Raw genomic sequence first — 26,654 nt, 5'->3', positions numbered from 1 at the left:
CACACACACGAAAACACGTGCAACATTCAAACGCTTCCACTTAATACTACGCTACTCGGCACACTAGCTCACAAGACACCACCACAACACATCCTAGCGGGAAACTCGGGAACTGCAAGCGGTTTGCATGTTATGAGCATGTCCTGGAACTTTTGGATACACCCTTGTATATTAGGGTGGAGCGAAAAAATGAAATTTTCGAGTATCGTATTCTAATAGAGCTCAAAAGTTTCGTATTTGCATTCTAGTCAACGGAAAAATAACGAAAAAAAATCACACTTTTGATCTTCTGTTCGCGCAAACTGCCTAAAGTTTGAAATAAAATGACAGAAAACATCAAAATTTACCTTTACGCAAGAAATATACAATTACTTTTTTATTAATTTCTATAGCGTCTAAGTATTTTATTTTAGTTGTGTGAGGTCATGTTTGTTATAATTCGTTATTGTGAGTGAGTTTATACATTTTATTTTCATAATGATTTTGCAGCTCTTCGTCCATTTCTTGACGTTTTTTTTTTTCCTTGAAATGGTCCAGAACTCATCACGGTGGCTGCAATTCGAGTTCCACCCACACCATACACATCTCTCCTATCAATTATGATGTGCTAAATTATGTTGATTTAGTCTTAAATTCAGATTTCTTTTTCTTTTTTTTTTAAATCAAATTTTGGCATTGTGAGTCTTGAGAGCAAAGTTCCTCTCATGTAGCCATCTCTGTTTTCTTGTTCATACACTTTTCCTGCAGATTCCATGACAAGTTTGACACATCTTTCAACTTCCTGAGTATGACTGGGAAAATTTAAGAAGGCAAACTCATGAGCAGATTTGTCATGCAAAGGCCTAAATGATAAGCTTCCGAGCACTAGAGGGAGAGAGAGCTTACATTTTCTCCAATCTACCAGCTCACTGTAGTTCATGGCATCAAAATTTATTGAAGGTGCCATAAAAGTTCTAACAGAGCAATTCAGACAGGGCAGTGTGCTCCAGATATGGCTATAAAAGATCCTGGAACTCTCAGTTACTTCCGATGGCTGACGTGTGCAAACCTGACCTTACGGTTGTACGTTTCTCGAACAAATCCTACAAACGAACTAGAAGTGCTTATAAACTACATTATAAATACATATGCTCCTGTCTGGTTCGACACAAAGATATGTCAGTAAGTGAAATATGGACCTAAACATATTTTGAAGGTAGTTCAAACAATTAAACATTTGCCAAACAACATTAAAAGAATCATAGATCCTGTGAGAAACGCGTTCTTCTGTCATCCAGAGAACATACTGTTAGCTATGACAGTGGATGAGAGACAACACGTGCAAGAGTTGGGTTACAGGAGAGTGCTAGAGGCAAGAAAGCAAGATTCGAAGGGGAAATCTGCTAGAACTTTCATGGCACCTTCAATAAATTTTGATGCCACGGAGTAAGCTGAAAGATTGGAGAAAACGTAAGCTGTCTCCCCCTCTAATGCTCGAAAGCTTGACAACAGAAACTATCTTATCATTTAGGCCTATGCATGACAAATCTGCTCATTGACTTCTTAAATTTTCCATGCCATACTCAGGAAGTTGAAACATGTGTCAAACTTGTCACGGAGTCTGCAGGAAAAGTGTAGGGACAAGAAAACAGAGATGGCTATATCAGAGCATCTTTGCTCTCAAGACTCACAATGTCAAAATTTGATAAAAATTCTGAATTTAATACAACGTTCTTGAGTAAATCAACATAATTTAGCACACATTAATTGGTAGGAGAGTTGGGTAGGGTATGGGTGGAACTCGAATTGCAGCCACCTCCTTGTGGTGAGTTCTAGGTCATTTCATTAAAAAAAGAAAAAAGTTGAGGAATGGGCGAAGAGCTGCAAAATCATTATGAAAATAAAAAGTATAAACTTACATTAACGAATTAATAACAAGCATGACCTCAACAAGAAGTTCGTATATGGACTTACCATTTAAAATAATTAGACACGTCTTTCAGCTTTGTATATATATATTAGTGGTGGCACAAAAACCGGTTTTTCGGTTTTCGGGTTTTAGAAAACTGATACCGTTTTTTGAAAATTTTCAAAAAACCGGTTCGGTTCTTCACTGAAACAGGTTTCGGTTTTCTTCAAAATCGGTTCGGTTTTCACTGAAACCGGTTTGGTTTTTCACCGGATCCGGTTTTGGTTTTTTTTTTCAAAATTGTTCAATTTCTGACCAGAATAGTGTTTTGTTGTTCTCCGGAAACGGAATCCCTTTCCACAGAAATAGTTTTATGCGTTTTCCAAAAGTTTTCACCGAAACCAGTTTCGGTGAAAACCGAAACCGGTTTTTGGAGAAAACCGAAATCTATTTCGGTGAAAAATCGAACCGGTTTTGGAGAAAACCGAAATGTCGGATTTTCGGATTTCGGTTTATCTAGAAACCGGTTTCCGTTTTTTTTTATAAAAAACGGTTTTGTCCATCCCTAATATATATATATATATATATATATATATATATATATATATATATATATATATATATATATATATATATATATATATTAAAAATATGGGTTACAATGAAAAAAGGGGTGTAATTACAATTATTATAATAAGATATCGACATCTTGGAACTTCTTAAGGTTAGACCCCACTCCAAACTTCCTAACTCAAGATACACTTGTACACTTTCTTAATTAAACTATCCTTGTTTAACAGCGAAATGATTGATGTAGCATGAAAATTTGATCTTACATTTCATCTGTATTCTTTGTCTTATAAAAATATTCTAGTTCTATCATTATTTTCTGAAAATATAGTGGAAGTGTTTAACAATTACTTATTGCCTTTTCGGGTTCAGAATAATAATTGTTCAACACTACACAGACGTAGAGGCTTGTAGTATTGGAACAATCTTCAAAGCTTGGACCCAAGGGCGCCCATCAGGGGGGGGGCAAGGTCCCGCCCCCCCTAAGATGAAATTGTACTTGGGAATATCGAAAACCCAATAGAATTTTTACACTAGTTACAGCAAAATTTAAAACGTTCTTTTAGTTGCCCCTCCTTGGAAACCACAACATGGGCGCCCTTGGACCCCCAAGAAAAATTTCTGGGTGCGCGCCTGATCGGTACAGGTACATTATAGCGTATCTGTAATCTACATTGAACCATTGTGCTATTTTTTCAACAACTACATACACTCGAGATAAATAACGAAGAAATGTTATGTAAATAAGAATAGTTATATAAATGTAAAACTGGAGACCCATACAAAATTAATTTGATTCATGAGCTATATGGATAGGAGTTTTCAATTTTTTCAGCCAGATGTTACGTTTGGATGGAACGTTGAAGAAATAATACCACTTAAAATATTATATTAAATACTTTTTTTGTGTAGAAAAATATAAAAATGAATTATAGTGATAAAAGGACTCACTGGAAGTACCCTTCAACATAATTTTAAATTTATTACATAGCGCCAAAGGATAAAGTAGAAAGTAAGAGTGAAACAAAGACCTAGACGATAGGCTTAGTACTTAAGTTCGGTTAGTTTGCCTATTAATTTCTAGCAGTGACATCTTAACGAGACTGCTATCGATCCTGAGAGATGAGGATAACTGGCAACACTGCAATTCGTCGCTAACACACCTTCGCAAGAGTAGATTGTTGGAGCCCTCGAGTGTTGCATCTTTTGCAAAAGATGATGATTATTTATTATAATATTTGTGAGCAACATAAGAAGAAACATTATTTTATTGTTATTTTCAATTTGAAACCGTCACTTTACATTAATTCAATGAATCCTGATAAGAAACAGAAGTATTTTTCGAAGACATTTTCCTTCCTACTTCATGTTTGATTCATAATTATTTCACTTGATTTGTGAATCGAGAATAGTTGTAAACTTTCTAATCTTCTTGAAAGTTGGTTTGCTTTGCTTGCGTGACAAGGAAGTTAATAACATTCCGTAATTCCAATGCTTAGTATTGAGAGTTTGTGTAAAGTTTATAAGAAAACATACCCTCAAAATTTTATATATTTATTTGAACTGTTGAAAGGTTTCTTGCCCTTGAAGAAAACTTTAAAATTACAGCACAACTTCTCAAGTTCGAAGAGAAGTAGTAACGTTTCTATTATGTGTACGAATTGGGTTGAAGTCAGGTGATTATTGTGATCAAACCGTAATCCTCCTAATCTAAAGACAGAAGTCTTATAAAGGAAACTTATTTTACGTTGTATTGATTTTTTTATTGCGGTGTTTTCGTCACTGGTGCATTGAATTTACAGTTTTATTAACCCTTTAATTGGCAAGCATTGATGGCATTACCATTAAAATATTTAGTTCGCTTTTGTGGTTGAGCCATGTCTTCCTACTTATAATTTCGTAATTTTTTAAAGTATTTTTGTACCTTGGTTACAAAATATAGGGTGTTTATTTCAATGCAACATTGCCATAAAATAGGTCTTATGTAACTTATAGCTACTGAGCAGCATTGCCCTATTATGATCAAATATCATAAGAATACTCTCAGTAATTACCAACAATTTCGTTGAAATATTTTCCTACAGAGCAAGAAACCACAAATAAAAAACAAAAAAAGAACTTTCGCGGAACGTAGGCGATAAAGCTTCTACAATACTAAATTTTTGACTGTCCCCTGTTGACGAAGATTAGAAGTATCTAAAGAAGCGACCCGCAAATCATGTATATAAATACAGGGTTATTATAAATGATGGACCCATTTTTAAAAATTCGTAGTAATTAAAGTACAAATCCAAAATGAACCATCTTTATACCAATGGAAAGAGGAAGGTTGAAAGTTTCGGTGGGCAATGATGGTTCCCGAAGCGTCCGGTAGAGTTCGCGCGGCAAGAGGCCGCCATTCGTTTCCCTCAGTTGTGAGTGAGATGGCTACCGTGGAGCACAAGGTTTTCTGCGTTCTTGAGTTCGCAAGAAGTGAGTCACAAATTGTAGTGCAGCGGGCATTTCGTGCAAAATTCGGTAATGTTAAGGAAGCTGTTTATGTCCCACCTCTACCAATAACTCTGGACGATCTGTGGAACCGTATCTCAGCTGCCGTGCACTCAGTAACAGTAGATACACTTGCTCGTGTGTGGGAAGAGTTCAGCTACTGCATAGGTGTTTGCCGTGCAGGAGACGGTGGACACATTAAACATTTATAATGTATTGAAAAAAAACTTTAAAACTTCCACTTTCCATTGGTATAATGATTTCTCATTTTGAATTTGTGCTTTAATAAATACACATCTTTAAAAATGGGTCCATCATTTATAATAACCCTGTATTGCATGAAAACAATAGTGCCAATTATATCACTGAAGTTATAATTCGTGCGGATAACGCAATAAAATGCGATGTTGCTTGAGAACAACACTGCCCAATAAAGGGTTAACGGGTTTGGTTGATCAAAACTTCCTTGTACATTTACTCTGTCCTATTCAGGATACAAAAAAATGTATCCGTGTGTCCGTCCGGGAGGCAATAAGTATCACGAACTCCTTGATGGATCACCAACAATTTAGGCCACGATGTAGAAAGTTAAAAGTAAAGTACCGAGTTAGTCGACAGAGGGAGGCGCACAACCGGAGGGGATCCAATTCTACAAGGCGTTACGTCTGTGTAGTATTGAACGGGTATTACTCTGCATCAGAAAAGACGTTAAATAATTGTGAAGCTTACTATCAAAACGTCTCTTGTCCACTTTTTTTTTTTTTTTTTAATCGAGATATCAATATACACAGAATCATCGAATAATTGTCTACATCGTTGCACTTTTATTTCTGGTCAGAACGTCCCAGAACGCAGAGAAAAATGGATTTGAAACATGCACTTACATTCAAAGCGTCTCTTGTCCACTGTAAAATGGCGGACACCTTGCAGCAATAAAGTTTCGAAGCAAAACGTCCTATGAAACGCAAAATTCCCATTTGAACACGATTCTTGCTGTTTTATTTCAAAACTGTCTCTCTTGTCCAAGGATTTTCATCAGCAATTACTTGACACAAAAGTGCATTAATTATTGCTTTCTAGAACATTTAATGGATATTTAAGTCCACACTAGTTGGTTGGTACCACTGGCTCAACCGAGATAATTGACAAGATTTGTGCGATAACCTTATATTTTATGGTGATTACATTGTTGAGGTTATATCAGCCATATTGTTCGACTTATTTCTTAGTGAAATAGGTGCTTGAAGTTTGAATGCACTTAGAAAAGTGATTTGTCAGACGTCTGTGGAGTATCGCAGTTCATTTTCATAGATATGAGTGGGAATCAAGAAGAAGAAAATAATTCCAGATTTTCATTATTTTGCATCAAATTGTCTCTTGTCCGATAGATTTGCTTTCAAAACGTCTCATGTCCATGTTTTTTAGTTTCAAAATGTTTCTTGTCCAAATTAAATACCTTTATTAATCATTACTTGTGTCTTGAATAATGGAATTCGTTTATAAAACAAGGCAATAACGGTTTGAAGAATTTCTACACCAAATCTTGCAATACTTAATACCGGTAACTTTTTTTAAAAAAATTAATAGTTTTTTGTTTTTTGATTTGCCAAAATTTTTGTTGGGTGGACAAGGGACGTTTCGATGATAAACTCCACAATTGTAAAATACTTCTATCTATATTTTAAAGATAAAAAAAGATAGAACTAGATTGTTTTTATAAGAGAAACATATAGATGAAGCGTAAGATCAAAATTTTCATGTGACATCAATCATTTCCCTATTAAACAAGTATAATTTTATTGAGGAAGTGTACAAATGTATGTTGAGTTACGAAGTTTTTGGGAGTTGTCCGGACCCAGTGGACTTCTCGTGAATGCACCCCCTGGATAGAGGTGATCCATCTGCCGGAAATGGTACAAAATCAATCATTTCTTGTTTTAATGTTAATCATTATAGAGCAAAAACAGTCATAGATAATAAGAACCGGTTTCCTGCAATAGATTAAGCGTCCCGAAAATACATTTCATCCACATCCTTAACTATATATACTAAAACCGGAAGAGATACAAATCGACTACAACTTCCGGTTTCAATATTGATCTCTGGAAATGATACAAATCGAATACAACTTCCGGTTTCAATATTGATCTCCGTAAATGATAGAAATCGACTATAACTTCCGGTTTCAATATTGATCTCCGGAAGTGATAGAAATCGACTACAACTTCCGGTTTCAATATTGATCTACATAGAGCAGAAGCGATAAAGGCAACGGGAAGCATTTTTTCATTTTAAAAATCGCGCAAGTGTTGCAAGGAAAGGCACCATCTTCTCTTTTAACTCTCTTTTTCAAACCGGAAGTGAAAAAATGAACCCACTTCCGGTTTTAACTATGATCGCTATAGAGTGAAAACAATTAAAGATAGATAGAAGTGCTTTTTTGCATTCAACTAAAGGTCCCGAGAATGTATTTTGTCTCAACTCTAATCGCTCTATTAAAAGCGGAAGTGATAGAAATCTACAACCACTTCCGGCTTCAACATTAATTGAGAAAATGTCTCGCCGTACAAACCAAACATCTTCATGTGTTTGTTCGTCAATTAAGTGAATTAGATTAAAGTTAAAACTTAGAGTATAAGGCAAAAGTAAATGCACAGTACTAGAACAAAAAAAACTGCTTCGATTGTATATAAATTATCCCTTCAGGGCTGTCCAAAAGCGCGAAAATGGTCAATTTCAATAAGCCCTATTTCGAGTTCCAGAAACTGTGGATGGTTGTTCTTATCAGCGTAAAGGAAGCCACGCATACACAATCCAAATGTGCATATTTAATCAATTGTCAATAGGTGTAGAGGGCACCTCTACAGGATGTAATTCTCAGATATGTTTTCAATATAGTTTTCAGATATAGGGGCCTACCCTGATTTCAAGAAAGGTCCAAAGTAGGCAGAAGGTAAACCTTGAGAACAATAGGCATCCAATGCTTCAGACGGAAGGCGGAAATGGTAGGAACAGACAGCTCCATGTTTCTTTGTGTTCGGAATAACGTGTGATGATATGCATTTCGTCGCGGTATACTTGACGTTTTCTTCACTTATAAGCGTAAAAGAAAATATCGTAAAATGCGTTTTCCCAAGTACAAGAGACCGTGCTACTGACGATCCTTAACACTTCCGACATCGCACCAAAGGATTCCGTGTTCACTGCTATCAAGGCTTATAGTTTGCCTGCTTTGGACCAATTATAAAGTCAGAGCATATCTTAAAATTCGGTTGATGACATGTCTGGAAAGTTCATCCTGCATGGAATAATTTGTACACCCATTGCATATTAATTAAATATGCATTTTTGGATTGCGTATGCGTGACTTCCTTTACGTTGATAAGGACCACCATCCACAATGTCTGGAATTCGAAATAGGGCCTCTTGAAATTTGACTTTTTCACGATTTTGGACAGCTCTTCTGAAACTTTGCACTTTTCGCCATAGGTAGGAGGTACATATGAACTTTTTCTCTTAAAGTTTGTCGTTATAGTTCATTAATACCCTATATATTGAAACAACACCCTATATATATATATATATATATATATATATATATATATATATTGCTTAAATATATTTCTTGATATACGTTGTAAAAGAACGTGACTTTGTGACTACATTATAGAGCCGCCCCTGAAAGCAAATTTCTTTTTTTTAGTAAACATATAATGTATGCTATATGTTAACCTCAAACTGGTCCTCAAGGATACACTAATGAAGCTTTTCATTACGACTCTTGCAAGATGACGGTATTCAGGATGCTTAATGACATATTGCCCAAAATTATGATGTCTACTCTTAAACTTAATTTTTGTTTTATTGTGATATTGTTCAAAGATGAGACGTATATAAATGGATAGATCACTTGTAGATTAACAAAATGACATGCCTGAAGGTGCATTATCATGCGTAATTTTTGTAAAAATCGAGAGGAACGAATTTTTATATATATTGTTCGTTACCAATCAGCTGACACAGATGATACCTAATCTGATGGAAAAGCTTATCTATTATTATTATTATTATTATTATTATTATTATTATTATTATTATTATTATTATTATTATTATTATTATTAGGGCTCGGATAATTATGCACTAAAAACAATGAAAATATGTACCTATATATGCACATAAAATCTCAAAAATATGTAATAAAACCCTTCGAAAAGAGCAAAATATGTAAAATGAAAATACCAGCATTTTCTATTACGTTTTCTACATTTAATGTTGTAAATACAATATTTATTCAATTACAATGTTTACTACCTGTTACTTTTCCAGCATGATCTCCGCAACACTAAGAAACAGAATGAGTTTAAAATTTTCAGTCAGAAAACTTATCTTGTTATCGCGTATAAAAGAGTTTCTATGCACTAAATGGTCGTTTCACTCCACACAAAGTCTTGCTGCATATTTATACTTTTCAGGAATCATCCAAAGATCGTTCAATTGTACATTACGGAAGAATTCTAGAACACTGGCCCACCTACCTGTACAAGGATACTAACCTAACCTAACATAGCCTAACCTCTCTAATTAATCTTAATTAACCTTATTTAGGAAGGAATTTTTACGATGTACTTCTAATGGTCATCCAGCGTTATAGGACCTTCCCGTACCTTACACACTCAAAACATTTTAGTAAAAAATATCGTGAAGAACAAAACATTCTCAATTAGTCTTTTCACTATTTCAACAGACGATCTCCATAACAGTAAGGAACGAAATGTGTTTCAAATTTTCAAACACAAAACCTCTCCTGTTATCACGCAACAGAGCTTTGTATTGACTAAACGATCGTTCAACATCACACGAAGTAATTGGTGCATACTTAAACTTGCACAAATCAGAAGGTGTGTATTCAATAGCCACGACATCGGAATGACAATAGCCACGAATTCAATAGCCACTTCACTTAACACTCCACTAATAGCACAGATTGTCTTATAGCCTGGATTTTTCTCCAAAACGAAAGCCATCTTCTTATTCACTGCATCCCCAACCGATCCTTTCACACCTACCAGAGAAACAACTGTTGAGCGAACAATTTCAAGATTGTCTGAAAGGGTAGATGATGATTTCTCCAAGGATTCAATAGCACTACTGAGACACGAAAAATTGCTCTGAATGTAGGCAATATCATGCTTCAACTTCCCGTCATCAAACATTTATTTCGCTATTTCTATGGAAGATGCATCTTCAGAATCAAAATGTTGTAACACTTGTTTCACTGCATCAAAGTTCGTAGCATAGTAACACACAGTATCAATCCAGCTTCCCCACCTCGTTAGTACCGGCTGAGGAGGAAGAGGTAGTTCAGGGAACAGTTCTTTAAATTTCTCAACTCTACTGGGAGCCTTCAAAAATACCTTCTTTGTATTTGAAATTAATGCATCCACATGTGAAAATCTAGAACGAACAAATTCTGCAACACGATGAATGCGTGGGCAAAACAAGTTAGATGTAACAGCTTCGGATACAATACTTGCAAAGCTTCTGCGGCTTTGCACATGTACGGTGCTGCATCAGTCACTAGAAGGAAGACATTGTTATGCTTGATACCATCAGGCCACATAAGTCCCATAGCATCATTAAAGAGTTTTGCAATGGCTTGATGGTTGCATCGCGGCAACAAATCACTAGTTAACAGGATAGGCTTGCTGACTTCATTATCTTTCAACAAACCTATTACAACATTACCAACATATCGCCCCTCTACATCAGTTGTTTCGTCAATTGACACCCAAATAGGACCATCACCGATTTCCCCACGAATAGAGTTCATTGTTTCCACATATAAATCAGGCACGTAATGCTTTCTGATTGTAGATTCATCTGGAACTGTTTCGTGTGTGTATTGTTGCAGAAATTCACTAAGTACTGTATTGTTTAGTTTCCAAATAGGGATATCAGCACATACCATAGCACGGCACAGATCACTTGAAAACTGAGACTTCCGTGGCCCTGGACTACTTTGAGCTTGAGATTCAGTTACTAACAACTGCTTTTGTGGTTTAGGTTTTGAAGCTCGAGTCTGATGGCGTGATGGTGGATATGTGTTGCACAACTTGGGAACGTTGAGCGCATGAGACACCCTTCTCACAAACCTGGCAATAAAGCACTTTTCCATCGGTGGAAAAATGCTCAAATTCTTCCGTGAAATGCTTAAGTCTTATTGACAACGGGGTTTTGTCCTTTGGCATCTTGGAAACAGAATTTGCTGACAGCACAGGAGATTAAATATTCGATAAAATAGCTCCACTTTCCCTACAGCATGCGTTGTGACGGCAGGTGCTTCACTTTTGCCAATCAAGAGTTCAGTGTTACCAATTGCGTGAATGCAAACTTCCCCATCTGATTTAATATTTTTCGAAGAAGGAAAATATTAGTGGGGCGAGTTTGCGACAACAACACGATAGGCAATCGTAAAACCGCGTCGCGATAGTAATTCGATTGAATTATTAATCTCACGTAAGGATGTGAGCGCTACTACCGCAACCGAGAGTGTACGATTGCTAATCAAACACGGTTGTGTCCAACTCTCCCTACCAATCCGCCAAACTACGCTTCAATACTATTTTAAAAGGGTGTAAGGCAGTGAAACAATAAATAAATAAATAATAAAAATTAAAAATAAAGCAACCACTTTAAATTCAAAGAGAGATGAGTGTTTTCTTCTTTTCAAAGTCTATTGTTGAACAGCTTTTGTATGAAAAATCCCTATAAAACATGAAAATATCAAGAAATATGTAAAATTATGTGCTCATGAGTAAAATATGTAATTATATGTACATAAGTGTAAAATATGTAAATATATGTACTTTCAAATGGGTGTTTTTAGGCACTATGGGTCACAAATGACATTATTGCACTGATTTGGTATAAAAATATAACCCCTACAAAAATATGTAATTAAATAATTATCCGGGCCCTTATTATTATTATTATTATTATTATTATTATTGTTATTATTATTATTATTATTATTATTATTATTAAACTATGAACTATGTACTGTATATGAAAATATGCACTGTTAGCTAGTAGATTGTATCTCTTGTAGTTTGATGTCTCCTACCAGCGACGCATATACTACTTACAAATTATTTATGTTTGTTATGACTTGAATTATTGTTTTGTGTTGCAGTCGTTAGCAGAGCAACAGCGACACTTAGAAGAAACCAAGGCTGCCATTCGAGAGCAAGTAGAACAAGGCATGTTGTATGATCCCTACGTGGATAGTGGAATGATACCTTATACAATGCCTGGTCCAATGGGTTTTGGTGCGAGTTCCGGGGCCGGAGACTTCGCCTTACTACCAGATATAGATTCGCATTCTCATTGGTACCCTTATCTTCAGGTAAGAAGCACGTAAACTATGTCAAGGATCAAGGATCTTTAAAACCTGAAATTTAGTGTTATTACCACTATTGTAGAGAAGAAACTAAGCATTTGTCTGGAAATTTGTCTTGAAATTTGTAACGTTCTATCTTTATGTACACTCATGTCCAAAATTATTGTCGCATGTCTATAAATATGTTTTTGTAGGTATATAATTTGACAACGATTTTGCCCAGTATTTCTTATAATGTTAGTATGTGTATAATCAGCAAAGACATGTATGTGGCAAATTTCATGTCAAAAGAGCAGTAAATAACAACAATAAAAAGAAAATAAAAAATTTCTTGTCTATTAGGAACATTTCATTTTGCTCATTATAATTTTCGTATTTATAATTCTTTTCCTATGAAATTTACCACAAATATACATTTCCCGATTATACACATAGTATCTGTGTTAAAAGTACCCTGCAAAATAATTATCAAAGTATATTCTTACGAGAAGACAGTTATAGATATGCGACAATAATTTTGCACATGAGTGTACAGCCAGTGCCAAAAGTTCTTTCCGTTTGGTTAAATTTATTTTGGGAATAACATTGGAATGTACAGAAAATTACATTCTTTTTAATTTACTGAAAACTGTACTCAAATTGACCTTCCATTCTGACGTTATTTGCGAAATTAACGGAAAGAACTTTTATTCCTGACTGTACACAAGGCCGGTTCGTCCTTATAGACAACCTAGGCGGCTGCCTAGGGCGGTTTCTTTTACGTGAGGTTTATCAACATTAGCCAAAACGTACGTGCGCCAGTGCCTTATACATTTAGGAGGAGGAAATTAAAGAAAAGTTGGATCACCCAAGATCGTTTACTCCTCACCTATATGGAGCGTAGGAACATCTATCTGGCCATAATACGTTTCCGTGTTCCCACTGTTCATTCTATGGGTAAATAAGATCTCTTGCATTATCTGAATATCCAGACTTCAGATGCTCTCAGAAATGTTGCTGACTTAAAGTTTCTACGTAAGGTAGTCAATGGAAACTTAAGGTCTGAAGTCCTACTTCAAGAATTATCTCTTCACATTCCTGCTCGTGTACCACCAAATACCCACCTCTTCCACCTTTCCCGCCCTAGACTGTCGATTACTCAAAGGTTCTTTCACAGAGCATCGAATTTATATAATCAGATAACAACTGACGTGGACATTTTGTAAGCTACTCGGCTTTCGACAGACTAATTATGCAATTTCGAAATAACCAAAAATGAATTAAGAAACTTCATCGTTGCTTTGCCTTAACCATGTTTTTTTGTTTTATATTTACAATGAACATCGACATGGTTTACATTACAATAAAACATTAGTTTCGTCTTACCCTGTGGTTATTCGTAAAGTTTCATTCCAAATACCACAGCAATAAATAAATAAATAAATAAATAAATAAATATAAAAATAAATAAATAAAATAAAAATAAAAAATAAGTGGCTTATAGATAAGTAATCTATAAGCCAATTATTTTTATTTTATTTATTTATTTATTTATTTATTTATTTATTTAATATTTATTTATTTATTTATTATTTTTATTTTATTTTATTTTTTCTTTCCATATTTATTTTTTTTAGTTATTAATACCATAGAGAGAGGCATTAGGGATAAGTTTTATTTTATTTAATGCTTAAACAAATGGTAACAGTGTGATGATATGGTAAAAATGCCAAGGGTGACAAGATTTCACTTTGGTTTGGTTTTGGGGAGAAGGAGATTATGGGGGCGCAGACATGGTTTTCGCCTAGGGTATAAAATATTGTAGAGCCGCCCCTGATTGTACATAACATGTGTATTTGAATGAGTTGGTAGACGGTTAAAGCACATATTAACATAACAAAAATTCTTTCCTTAAAAACTGTGCACGTGGACGTTTTAATTTCATAAACTAAGGTTTCGTAACACTGAATTGGACGGGTGAAAGTTAAAGAGATGTAAGTTATATTTTCTTGTCTAACACTACTTTTTATTTAATGAACAAATATCAGCTATTACCACTAAAAGTTTGACAGTCATCTGCTGAAATTTCTCGTCTTGTAGAATGAAGTTCCGAGTTACTTCGCAATAATCTATTAACATATTGACTTGTTTAGATTTGACTTTTGTTCATTTTTTCTTTTTTCTTTTTTTTTTTTTTTTTTTTTGTGACGAAGTGACCTACACCACTTTTAACTTTTACCCGTCCCATTTCGAAAGTACAACGTCACAAGTGGGGATTATGTCAAATGGTTATCAAAAAAAAAAAAAAAAAAACAGGCTAAACACCACATAATTTACTTTCCTGTGAAACTTCTTGTCAGAACTCCAAAATGAAAGAACAAGTAATGAGTTCAAACCTTTCACATTGCAACGAAACACAAGTTAGGAGGACTACAACTCGATTTCACATTTCAAATCTACATGTCAAACGAGAACATACAATATATCACATGTGTTATTTAGTGTTGCGAACTAATAATGCTACAGAATCACAAACTTCCAAATGTCGGTGTTCCTTATAGCAGCAGTAACGCAACTGACACGAACGGGGCAACGCGCACCCAAAGTACAGTCTGTCAGGAAAGTAAATATACACCTGTTTTTTTTTTTTTTTTTTTTGAGTCTGTCATTCCTGCGCTCCATCCATGGAGAATATAAGAATTAAATCAATCAAATGTTTACTGAGGGGCAAGAACAAAAGTATAATTTGAATAAGACACTGCAGAGGGACACAAGCTGTGAATACGAATAGTGCATAGTGTAAATAAAGAACGACACCGAAAGAGAAAGCCAGAAACAGCTGCTAAACGGAGAAAAAGCAGTAAAAATTCTCGAAGTGGGAACATAAAATACAAATACCAATAAATACGCCGACAACTGAACGTTCACCAAGCAATGATCTTGATGTAGTGGTTAAGGTGCTGGCTTACAAATTCAAAAGACGTCAGTTCGAATCCCCTGCAAGAAAATTTTTATTTATTTATTTATTTATTTTTTTTGTTAATAATACATACAGCTCATGAGAGATGGTAAAAGAAGTCGTATTTAGTCTTTCGTAGCAATTATTATTGTTAATGTTTAGTACGGATAATACTTTTTGTCTTTGCGTATTGCTTTTATTCTTGTCTTCATTTCGAAAGAGAAGAATATCCAAACAAATGCCACAAAAATTCTTCTAATTGTAAACGCTATTTGCAATTAGTAAAGAATAAATATTGAACGTTCCGACGTAGCTACAAAAAGGAAAATAATGGAAGTGGAGGTGTTCGAATCCATACTCATGGTCATTAAAAATACAATCACTAAATGACTTAAACCTCTCGACTACGATTACTACGTTGAGTACTGGGAGGTTTGTGTTTAGGTTAGGCTGGTCAATACGTTTTGCAAAAAGGCCCGGTTTAGCTCTGACGCAGCACGGGTGTGAGAAGTGAGAAGGGTGCGACGCACTTTTGCCGATCATCATCCTCTGAGACAAAATCCACTTTCAGTTCGAAAGTTTCTCTCTCTGTGTGTGTCTATCTACCTATCTGTATATATATAACGCTTTTTTGTGAATGCCATAACCACCGTAATTTTCAGCGGATTGAGACCAAACTTGGCACAAACGTTAATTATTGAAATATCTTCAATGAGTTCGTTAGCCAGAATAATCAGATGAAAATGTTCAAAATGGCTGCCCTTCAAACTCCTAAAAAGTTCCAAGGGAACCAAATTTCGTCCATAAATGGACATCCACAGTGTTTGAGTTACTTTTCCTCTTTTACTGAAATATTTGTGTACAGGGACTTACCCTCTTTTATTGAAATATTGGACCCGATTAATCACCTAAAGAAGGTTCACACCCTTTCGCTACGGTCAGGCTTTCTTTTTTCAGGGGGTGATATTTTTCTATCGGAACAAGACGATTGTTAGTGATGATATGAAGTTACACATTGAAAGTGAAGTAACTTGTGAAAGGTGTTATTTGAAAGAATAATATAATAAATGTGCTTTCCCCTAACACAGAGAACTGTATATCATGTATTTCATGTTCGGGAGCGTGAATGGGCAGGAGTGTTATTCGATTTGATTTTTAGTAACACATTGTATTGAAAATAGTGGTAGACAACATTGGTGGCAAGTAAAATAATAATAATAATAATAGTAATAATAATTATAAATATTATTATTATATAATACGAAAAGGTGTTGTTTGTGGCAACGCAATATCTTCCTCAATTCTTTATCAAACGTAATAATTGAAACGCCATACCTCCCTTACAGGCAAAATATTAGCAATTTATATCGAGATAACGGGAAATGGTAGAGTGATGGGAGCAACGTTGGACAGTATCCACTAATAGATCTCAGAAAAATAAGCGACTTCAATACAAAAAGAACGAAGAGGCATTGTCATTGGGAGTTATGGGGCCACGGCAGAGCCCTCTTTAGGCAAAATGTCGATAACATATCGAGAGAACAGGAGGTAATAGTGGGATGGGACAAACGTTGGACACCGTGGACCCATAAGGCGCATCGGAAAAAAACATGATGGGGCGCCAGCCAGCCTTACTTATTTCCACATGATAATACAAAATTATATTGTGCGAAATATACGCACGAGTTAGCTAGTAATATTTTATATTATTATTATTATTATTATCAACAGCGTCTTTTCATTACGTGTGCATGTTTGACATGAAACCAAAGAGAAGATCCATCATTCATAGAAAGAATAAGAATATACAGTTACTCTAACTGTGAAGGACGACGGAAATTACGAAAAGAGTGACTACCTGTAGCGAAAAGAAACAATACTTTTTCTCAAATGGATAAAAAATCAAGCCAAGGTAGATTCGAACTCGGGTAGCCGGTGCGAAAAGTCAGTGTCTTGTTTACTCATCCACTGTGCCATTAAGGATTACAACCACTGCATTAACAGCTATCACTTCCGTGGGTTGTATACTATGATCACGTCTTCGTTTTTTTACTTTCCGGACTCCCGAAAGTAAAACCGGACAAATTCCGCAACTCGCAAAATTCCAGAATTCGGGAAAATCTGATCTTGGAAAATTCCGGAATTCGGAAAAATCTCTAATTCGGAAAAAATCGGAATTTAGAAATTCCAGATTTCGTAAACATTCCGGAATTCGGAAAAATCCCGATTTTTTCTGAATTCCGTGGTTTTTCTGGGTTCCGGAATTTTCTAAATTCCGAATTCTTTCCGAGTTCGGAATTTTTCTGAATTCCGGAATTTTTACCGTATTCCACAATTTTCCGAACTCAGGAAAGTGAAATTTCCGCCTCCGAAAAATGAATTCCTCTCGGTTAATATGTATCGTGGCGGACATAAGTCTTTTACCAGGTAATGGCGACTGCTTTGAAACAAATGCAGAGTATGAGAATTAAATCCGTCATATCTGTAGTTTCGTGTGGAGAAGAAACAAACTTGTGAACCAAAGGCTTAAGAATAACTCAAGTTATTAATATAAACTTAAAAGAATATTAATCAATTATATCATTATAAAGGAAATACGAAAGACGTTTTGAATCCAAAAAATATAACAACTTTGCAAGCGGAGGCAAAGAAACCTAACGTAACCAGACTAAAAACGACTCCTTTACCGCGTAGTGATTGCGTTTCAGTGGTCACGTCGGGCAATTTTATTTTACTGTAGGATTTTTGATGGCGATTGATCGGCGATGACATACGTTTTACAATATTCAGATATTTGAATACTCGGATGTTTCAATGCTTAAACTATCAATTCTTCGGGAATAATAATAGTAATAATAGTAATTATTATCTCGTAGATGATTAAAAGGTAGGAGCTAATTATCGCTCAGGTCATACCATCACAAGCAGAAACGTGACATTTAGAAAGAATATTTCGGTTTTGTTTAATGTTGCCCACGAGAAGAGGAATTTTTCTTCTCGTTTCTAAAACAAACAAAATAACATGAGAATTAACATTTTGCATTCGAGACGGTACAAGGCTAACTCAAATTATCGTTTCGCTTTGGAGATGAGAATCAAGACGAGACGAAAAGTATCGTAAACATTTCTAGTTTTGTCTTGTCTTGAAATGGTGTATGTCCATTCTTTAAGAGCCTGCCTTACTAAAAATAGTACGAAATTTACCATTTCCTTTTGCTTGATTATTCATCAGTGAAAGAAGATAATGAAATGCAAGTTACCACAATCATAGATAATGCTATTTTACAACAAAATATGAACCTGAAGAATGTTAAGTGTTGCCATCCATAGAAATTATAGTGTTGCCAGAAAAACAATTTCCCTAAAATCTAAGTTATGACAAAGAGTAGAGGAATGAACTCAACTGCATTCGATTACGTATCATGTTGTTTTGGTTTCTTGTGAACTACTTTTTAATTAACATTATTATTTAGTTGTAATAACTGTATGTTAAAACTATTTTGTTTATTACAAACTAAAGACAACTATTATTTAAAAAGTAGTTCACAGGAAACGAAAACAATATGATACGTAACCAAATGCAGTTGAGTTTGTTCCTCTACTCGCTGCCTTAACTTAGATTTTAGGGAAATTGTTTTTCTGGCAACACTGTAATTGCTATGGATGGCAACACTGAACATTCTTCAGGTTCATATTTTCTGTTGTAGACTAACATTATCTATGATTGTGGAACTTGCATTTCATTATCTCCTTTCACTGATGAATAAACAAGCAAAATAAAAATGGTAAATTTTGTATTATTTTTAGTTAGGCTGGCTCTTAAGTAACAATTAATCTGTAGACTGAAACTTATAGGCTATTTTGTTACTTTCTATTTCAGAGCTCATCGAATTATGGTTTTTGTAGGTATTTTTGTATCAAAGCTTTTATAATTACCTCTGCATATCCTAAAAATTAGTTTATTATAAGCCTTACTGTTGAGTGATATTCAGTTATTTTTATTACAGTTATCTTCCTTAAAACATACAGTAGAATAGTTTCTACATAAAACTTTAGTGGAATGCTTTAGTTTAAATTTGGGTTTAGTTGCAGAGGTGTGTCTTGAAGGTACGGAACCCCTTCCCGGAAATCTCTACTTTTAAGTAAGTTTTGCCAAATTTTAGGGCAACTTTAAAACTTTTAATACCATTATTATTACTATTGTTATTATTATTACTGAAGTGTTGTCAATTTAATGGTTCACCCTGTTTCACTCAGCTCCTGCCTAGTAGGCATTGTGCTGGACAAACAACGTGTGTGTAGGTTTCCTCCGGGTTCCACTTCCTCCCACTTTCTTTATTCCAAAATTTCTTTCATTCTCATCATCAACGTCTTCTGTATCTTAGCCGGCATAACCATTACTTAAAAACAAATTTTCTTAGGGCTCTTGTTAGTTCAGTAGTCCACTTTCTACATGAAAATTGCCTTGAAACATTCCGTTTAACATTTAGCTAGTTGTAAGGACGTAGCAGAGAGTATGTCCTGATGATCTGGACACTTCTCTGCATTCCCGACAATTTTGTAACTTTTGCCTAACTCTAGGGGCGATTTTATAAATTTTAATACAATGTCCTCATACGGAATTTATCTTCTATATTATTATTATTATTATTATTATTATTATTATTATTATTATTATTATTATTATTATTATTATTATTATTATTATTATTATTATTATTATTATTACTGAATATTTGAGACCTCAATATTACGTCCTATTAAAATGCAATTAAGTTAAGAAAAATGGAAAGACATTTTTTGGACCCTCTATAAGGATGAACTGCCTTATAAGAGATACTTTGGAAGGAAATGTAGGGGGAAAATGCTGTCAGCTCCCGGACAATACGACAATCGAACTTTCAGATGCCTTAACAGAAACTAAGTAGAATTTGTCTTCATCACGATATATAGTAACGCCCTTTCTTTGGGTAAAAAACTTTAAATTATGTATGCGTTATATTGATATTTTACAAAATATGCATACAAATATAAAAAAAAGAATAGTTCCTATTTACAAATTTTGGTTGAACAGATGTATGGAACGTGTTGGAAATGACAAACCAAATTATTATTATTATTATTTCTAGTAAGAGTGGAAGAACTTAGAAACAATTCCACAATGAAACAATAACGTTTCAGACACATTTATGACTCATACTAAACACGCTAAGTTTTCAGAGAGTACGAATCGAGATTGTAGACCCTGACGTCATGTTGTCAGTATTTCCCCTGTGAAGGTAGTCGTTTAAGCTCTAACTTTTAAGAACGAGAGGAATTGACTATTTTTCATTTTAATATACGTCAGAAATATCAACGTTGTAAATGGTATTTTTTTAAAATTTTCTCACACGGAATCGATCCACGAAACCCTAAGTTGTGAAACGAATGCTCAAGCTACTACCCTAAGACTGCTGTATTAAGTAAGAGTTAAGAAACACTCGCCATGTAGCAAATTATACACGTTTAGGATTCCAATATTTTATTAACGATGAAACACTGATTTTGGTCATGATAAAATAATATAGTACACAGAATTCAAATTTAAATTTAAAAAGATTTACAAACACTCAAGAACATGAAGGAGAAAGTGGTCTTAAGAGTAATTCGAATCCTTAACCTGGAGCCTCAGATTACTTTTTTCTGATTCACCAAAAGTATTTCCGTAACTGATCAATATTATGTTCGGTTATTCTCGTTTTACAGTTATTTCCAGTAACCTTCAACGACAGGGACACGAACACAGATACATCGAGGACATTTAATATTTCAGAGGCTCTCTCACCGAGAATCGAATCTGAGACCCCGCCTACTAAACTATCTGATGGGTGGGGTACCTGGTTCGTTCCCAACCCAAGTAAGCTTCAGACAGACAACATCGTGCTCGGGGTTTTTTCAGGACAGTCCCACTTTCTTATTCCACCAATTCGTACATCATAATTCACTTGATTTAATCACAGTCTTCCTCAATCTAACAGGCATAATCGTCGGACATTAAACGTAAAGATTACATTTTCAAGCTGTTAATCCAAACCAATCCGAACCGAAAAACAGTTGTGTTTTCTACTGCCCCTTAACGCGTTTTCACAAATATATATATATATATATATATATATATATATATATATAAGAAAGAATATGGGGAATCGTAATTCCATTCAAAAGTGAAAAAGCAGACTCATAATACCTTAACCTAAAACGTAACCATTACATATCGTCTGAACTTTTCCAAAATATATAGAATATTCTGATAAGAGGCAATATAGTATCTGTTTTCAAAGAAAACTGAACCAAATTACGGTTAATTTTCGGAAATAGACTCATTATGTTTCAATACCCATCATCACACCCATTGAACATTAATGAAATATGCATTTTAGGATTGTGTAGGATTGATAAGAACCGAAACTCCACGATTTCTCGAATTCGAAATAGGGCCTCTTAAAAATTTTTCTTCGCGATTTTGGACAGCCACAGTTCTGAAACTATGCAATTTGTCCCACAGGTCCATAGGAACTTTTGGACTTATTTTGATGTGAGAAATCACCTCTTACAGTTTGTCGGTCTAGTTCATTAACACTGTATATATATATATATATATATATATATATATATATATATATATATATATATATATATATATATATATATATATATATATATATATATACTATGTAATCAAAAGTATCCGGACAACCTCAAAAACATACGTTTTTCATATTAGGTGCATTGTGCTGCCACCTACTGCCAGGTACTCATTATCAGCGACCTCAGTAGTCATTAGACATCGCGAGAAAGCAGAATGGGGCGCTCCGCGGAAGTCACGGACTTCGAACGTGGTCAGGTGATTGGGTGTCACTTGCGTCAGAAGTCTTTACGCGAGATTTCCACACTCCTAAACATCCCTAGAACCACTGTGTCTGATGTGATAGTGAAGTGGAAACGTGAAGGGATACGTGCAGCACAAAAGCGTACAGGCCGACCTCGTCTGTTGATTGACAGAGACCGCCAATAGTTGAAGAGGGTCGTAAAGTGTAATAGGCAAACATCTATCCAGACCATCACACAGGAATTCCAAACTGCATCAGGATCCATTTCGAGTGCTATGACAGTTACGCGTGAGGTGAGAAAACTTAGATTTCATGGTCGAGCGGCTACTCATAAGCCACATATCACGCAGGTAAATGCCAAAACAACACCTCGCTTGGTGTAAGGAGCATAAACATTGGACGATTGAACAATGGGAAAACGTTGTATGGAGTGACGAATCACGGTACACAATGTGGCGATCCGATGGCAGGGTGTGGGTATGGCAAATGCCCGGTGAACGTCATCTGTCAGCGTGTGTAGTGGCAACAGTAAAATTCGGAGGTGGTGGTGTTATGGTGCGCTCGTGTTTTTCTTGAAGGGGGCTTGCACTTGTTGTTTTGCGTGGCACTCTCACAGCGCAGGGCTACATTGATGTTTTAAGCACCTTCTTGCACCCTATTGTTGAAGAGCAATTCGGGGATGGCGATTGCATCTTTCAACACGATCGAGCACCTGTTCATACTGCACGGCCTGTTCCGGAGTTGTTACACGACCATAACATTCCTGTAATGGACTGGCTTGCACAGAGTCCTGACTTGAATCCTATAGAACACATTTGGGATGTTTTGAAACGCCGACTTCGTGCCAGGCCTCACCGATCTACATCGATACTCCTCCTCAGTTCAGCACTCAGGTGAAGAATGGGCTGCCATTCCCCAAGAAACCTTCCAACACATGATTGAAAGTATGCGTGCGAGAGTGGAAGCTGTCATCAAGGATAAGAGTTGGCCAACACCATATTGAATTCCAGCAGTACCTATGGAGGGCGCCACGAACTTGTAAGTCATGTTCAGCCGGGTATCCGGATACTTTTGATCACATAGTATATATATATATGGGCGGAAAGCGCGGACTATAGGGGTTTTATCTCCAAATTTGAACTACATAATGGCACTTGATTTCACTAGACAACAGTAACATCAACTACAATCTAAGTACTAGACGTGTTTCACCATAGTTGGAGTGGGTCAGTGGGTCGGTGGGTCAATGGGTCGAGTTTTCTTAGTGGGTCAGTGGGTCCTGGCTTAAACATATGACCCACTGCGACCCACCACTCACCTAACCCACCATGACCCACTGCGACCCACCACCACCGTGACCCACTGCGACCCACCACCCACCATGATCTACTCTGACCCACCGACCAACTCTGCTCACTGCATTATAGACAGCTTCTTCTGAACAGCATATTTTTCTTCACCCTCGACCTTAGCCATAGAAACTAAAACACGTTTCTGATTGGTTGCAGTTTGCGATTGTCCAAATCTTCTGGTGTATATATTGTGTCTTATAGTAGCAATAGAAGAAAATTGTCACTTTGTTGGAATTAAAGAAGAACATTCAAGAAGCACTTGAGGTTACATTTATATCATGGCAGTCAAGGTGGAACAAAATGACTACCTACTACTACTACTTATACAGTGGAATCTTATAGCAAAACTGCACACGTAAGGTAAGTAAATAACTTTTTTAAGTATTATATTTTTATAAAAATATAAAAATTCCTTAGCCCGGATTTGAACCCACACCAAAAGTAATTATAATTACTAGCTCATTGCGCTAGTATGCTCGCCCACGAAGACCACCAATAACAGCCATTTGATTTCTGCTATATTTATGGTACGTGGCGAGAAACTGATAATTCCAACTAACCAGAACCGCGTATTTAGCTCCTATGAGTAGGGTCGAGCGTGACTTTAAAATATGCTTCTGAACACTGGTCAGTTTGTCTACGTTTTTACTTTAAGGCCTCCATTTCAATTTTTCATTTGTTTCTGTTTACTTACATTGAGATGAGTATCTCTAAGTGAAAAAATAAAACTTGAGCCATTTTCGGATATTGATATTTGTAATTGTAATAAGAGCAATAAAACTTATACTGTTACTTGACTTTCGAAACACACAGCCTATGAATTTTTAGAGGAGCTAACTAATGGAAAAAATACATTTTTGAATCACTGTAATATATAAATTATTATATTAAAGATTGGGATAGTGGGGATACGAATTCTTGCGCAAAAATTGAGTATCTCACAAGCCGTTCAACTCACGAAGCTGAAATTCAGTATATTAACTCTTTATTGAAAATGAACACGTCTTCTAGCATTTTTAAACCTCCTTTATGGGGAGAGGCGGCACTTTCTATATGTAGTAAATTTATAGTGGGTTAGTTTGTAAAAATAATCGACAACGATCGATATTACTCGTAGTTGAGAAACAATACAGATCTTGGTATCATATATCCATATATACTTACCATGCGCTTTCTATAATAATTGCTGAAGCTTATTTATTATATAGTGCGCTTTGAGCACAGGCCAATCAACCCATGAAGTTGTGAAAAAAATAGACATAAAATCGTAATGTAAGCTTCTGTACGTTGGTCTACTTACCTTATTTGAGACTTTAAAAATTTCATCAGTTTTTCCACTGCAAAGTATCGATAATTCAACGTAAAAAGTAATTAGACCATGATAACTGAAATCCATCGAATTTTACCCATGATAAACACTTTACCATTTTATATCGTAAAGGTCAGATCCATCGTTATTGTAACAGAGCAGTGCTTGAGCGATTGACCGTAGAAATTCAAACTCGATCAGTTAGATTTCACAACCTGGTTTTATTATAAGTGTAAACTCTAGTCGGTAGAGAAGAGGCCGTGGATTATGTGTCAGAGTTGATGATGTGTTTTGGTGAGTCAGTGGTTCATGGCGGGTGGTGGGTCCGATTGGGTCATGGGTGGGGGTCAGTGGGTCCGTGGATCACGGTCGGTGGTTGTTCATGGTGGGTCGTGAGTCAGAGTGGATCACGGTGGTTGGTGGGTCAGTAGGTCATGGGTCAAATTTTCATTGACTCACTACTCGGTTAACTGGTTTAAGTTCGGTTTAAGCTAGAAACATTACGTGTCCGTATATTTCAGAACACGAACTGTAATTTGGTTCAGTTTTGTTTGAAAGCAGATACTATATTGCCTCTTTTCAGAATATCCTATATATTTTGGAAAAGTTCCAAACGATATGTAATGGTTTCGTTTTAGGTTAAGGTATTATGAGTCTGCTGTTTCACTTTTGAATGGAATTACGATTCCCCGTTTCTTTTCTACATATTTTTGTGAAAACACGTTAATGATCAAAAGAAAATACAACTGTTTCTCGGTTCGGATTGCTTTGGATTAACAGCTTGAAAATGTGATCTTTACGCTTAATATCCAAAAATTATGCCTGTTAGGTTGAGGAAGACTATGATTAAACCAAGTGAATTATGATAGACGAATTGGTGGAATGAGAAAGTGGGAGCGTCCCGAGAAAACCCACGAGCACGATGTTGTCTGTCTGAAGCTTACTTGGGTTGGGAACGAACCAGGTACCCCACCCATTAGATAGTTTAGTACGCGGGGTCTCAGTTTCGATTCTCGGTGGGAGAGCCTTTGAAATATTAAATGTCCTCGATGTATCTGTGTTCGTGTCCCTGTCGTTCAAGGTTACTGGAAATAACTGTAAAACAAGAATAATTGAATATAATAGAAATCAGTTACGGAGATACTTTCGGAGAATCAGAAAAAAGAGTGATCTGAGGCTCCAGGTTAAGGATTCGAATTACTCTTAAGACCACTTTCTCCTTCACGTTCTTCCGTGTTTGTAGGTCATTTTAAATTTAAATTTGAATTCTCTGGACTATAGTATTTTATCATGACCAAAATAAGTATTTCATCGTTAATAAAATATTGGAATCCTAAACGTGTGCAATTTGCTACATGGACGAGTATTTCTTGACTCTTACTTAACACAATAGTCTTAACACAATAGTAGCTTGAGCATACGTTTCGTAACTTAGGGATTCGCGGATCAATTCCCTGTGAGGAAATTAAGAAAAAAATATCATTTACAACATTCATATTTCTGACGTATATTAACATGAGAAATAGTCAATTTCTCTCGTTCTTACAAGTTAGAGCTGAAATGACTTTCTTCACAGGGGAAATACTGACAACATGACGTCACAGTATACAATTTCGATTCGTACTCTCTGAAAACTTAGCGTGTTTAGCAAACAATTCGTGAATACATAAAGTATGAGTCATAAATGTGTCTGAAACGTTATTGTTTCATTGTGGAATTGTTTCTAAGTTCTTCCACTCTTACTAGAAATAATAATAATTTGGTTTGCCATTTCCAAAACGTTCCATATATCTGTTCAACCAAAATTTGTAAATAGGAACTATTTTTTTTAAATATTTG

General features: G+C 35.5%; 1 protein-coding gene across 3 annotated transcripts in view; it reads left to right on the top strand.

The window, feature by feature from the left end:
* Positions 1–26,654, top strand: part of LOC145686646 (uncharacterized) — a 272,938-nt gene that overhangs the window by 206,132 nt on the left and 40,152 nt on the right. For all 3 annotated transcript variants that reach the window (XM_081760124.1, XM_081760127.1, XM_081760125.1), the window contains exon 5: positions 12,141–12,353. In XM_081760124.1, coding sequence (XP_081616250.1) covers positions 12,141–12,353 — 213 coding nt within the window. The remainder of the gene's footprint in view (positions 1–12,140; positions 12,354–26,654) is intronic.

Source organism: Thermobia domestica, chromosome 5 (genome assembly GCF_964235325.1).
Source record: "Thermobia domestica chromosome 5, izTheDome1.hap1.1, whole genome shotgun sequence".
In the NCBI taxonomy this organism is placed as follows: Eukaryota; Metazoa; Arthropoda; class Insecta; order Zygentoma; family Lepismatidae; genus Thermobia; species Thermobia domestica.
The sequence above is the reverse complement of the archived record's forward strand: the minus strand, read 5'-3'. Positions and strand labels throughout refer to the sequence as shown.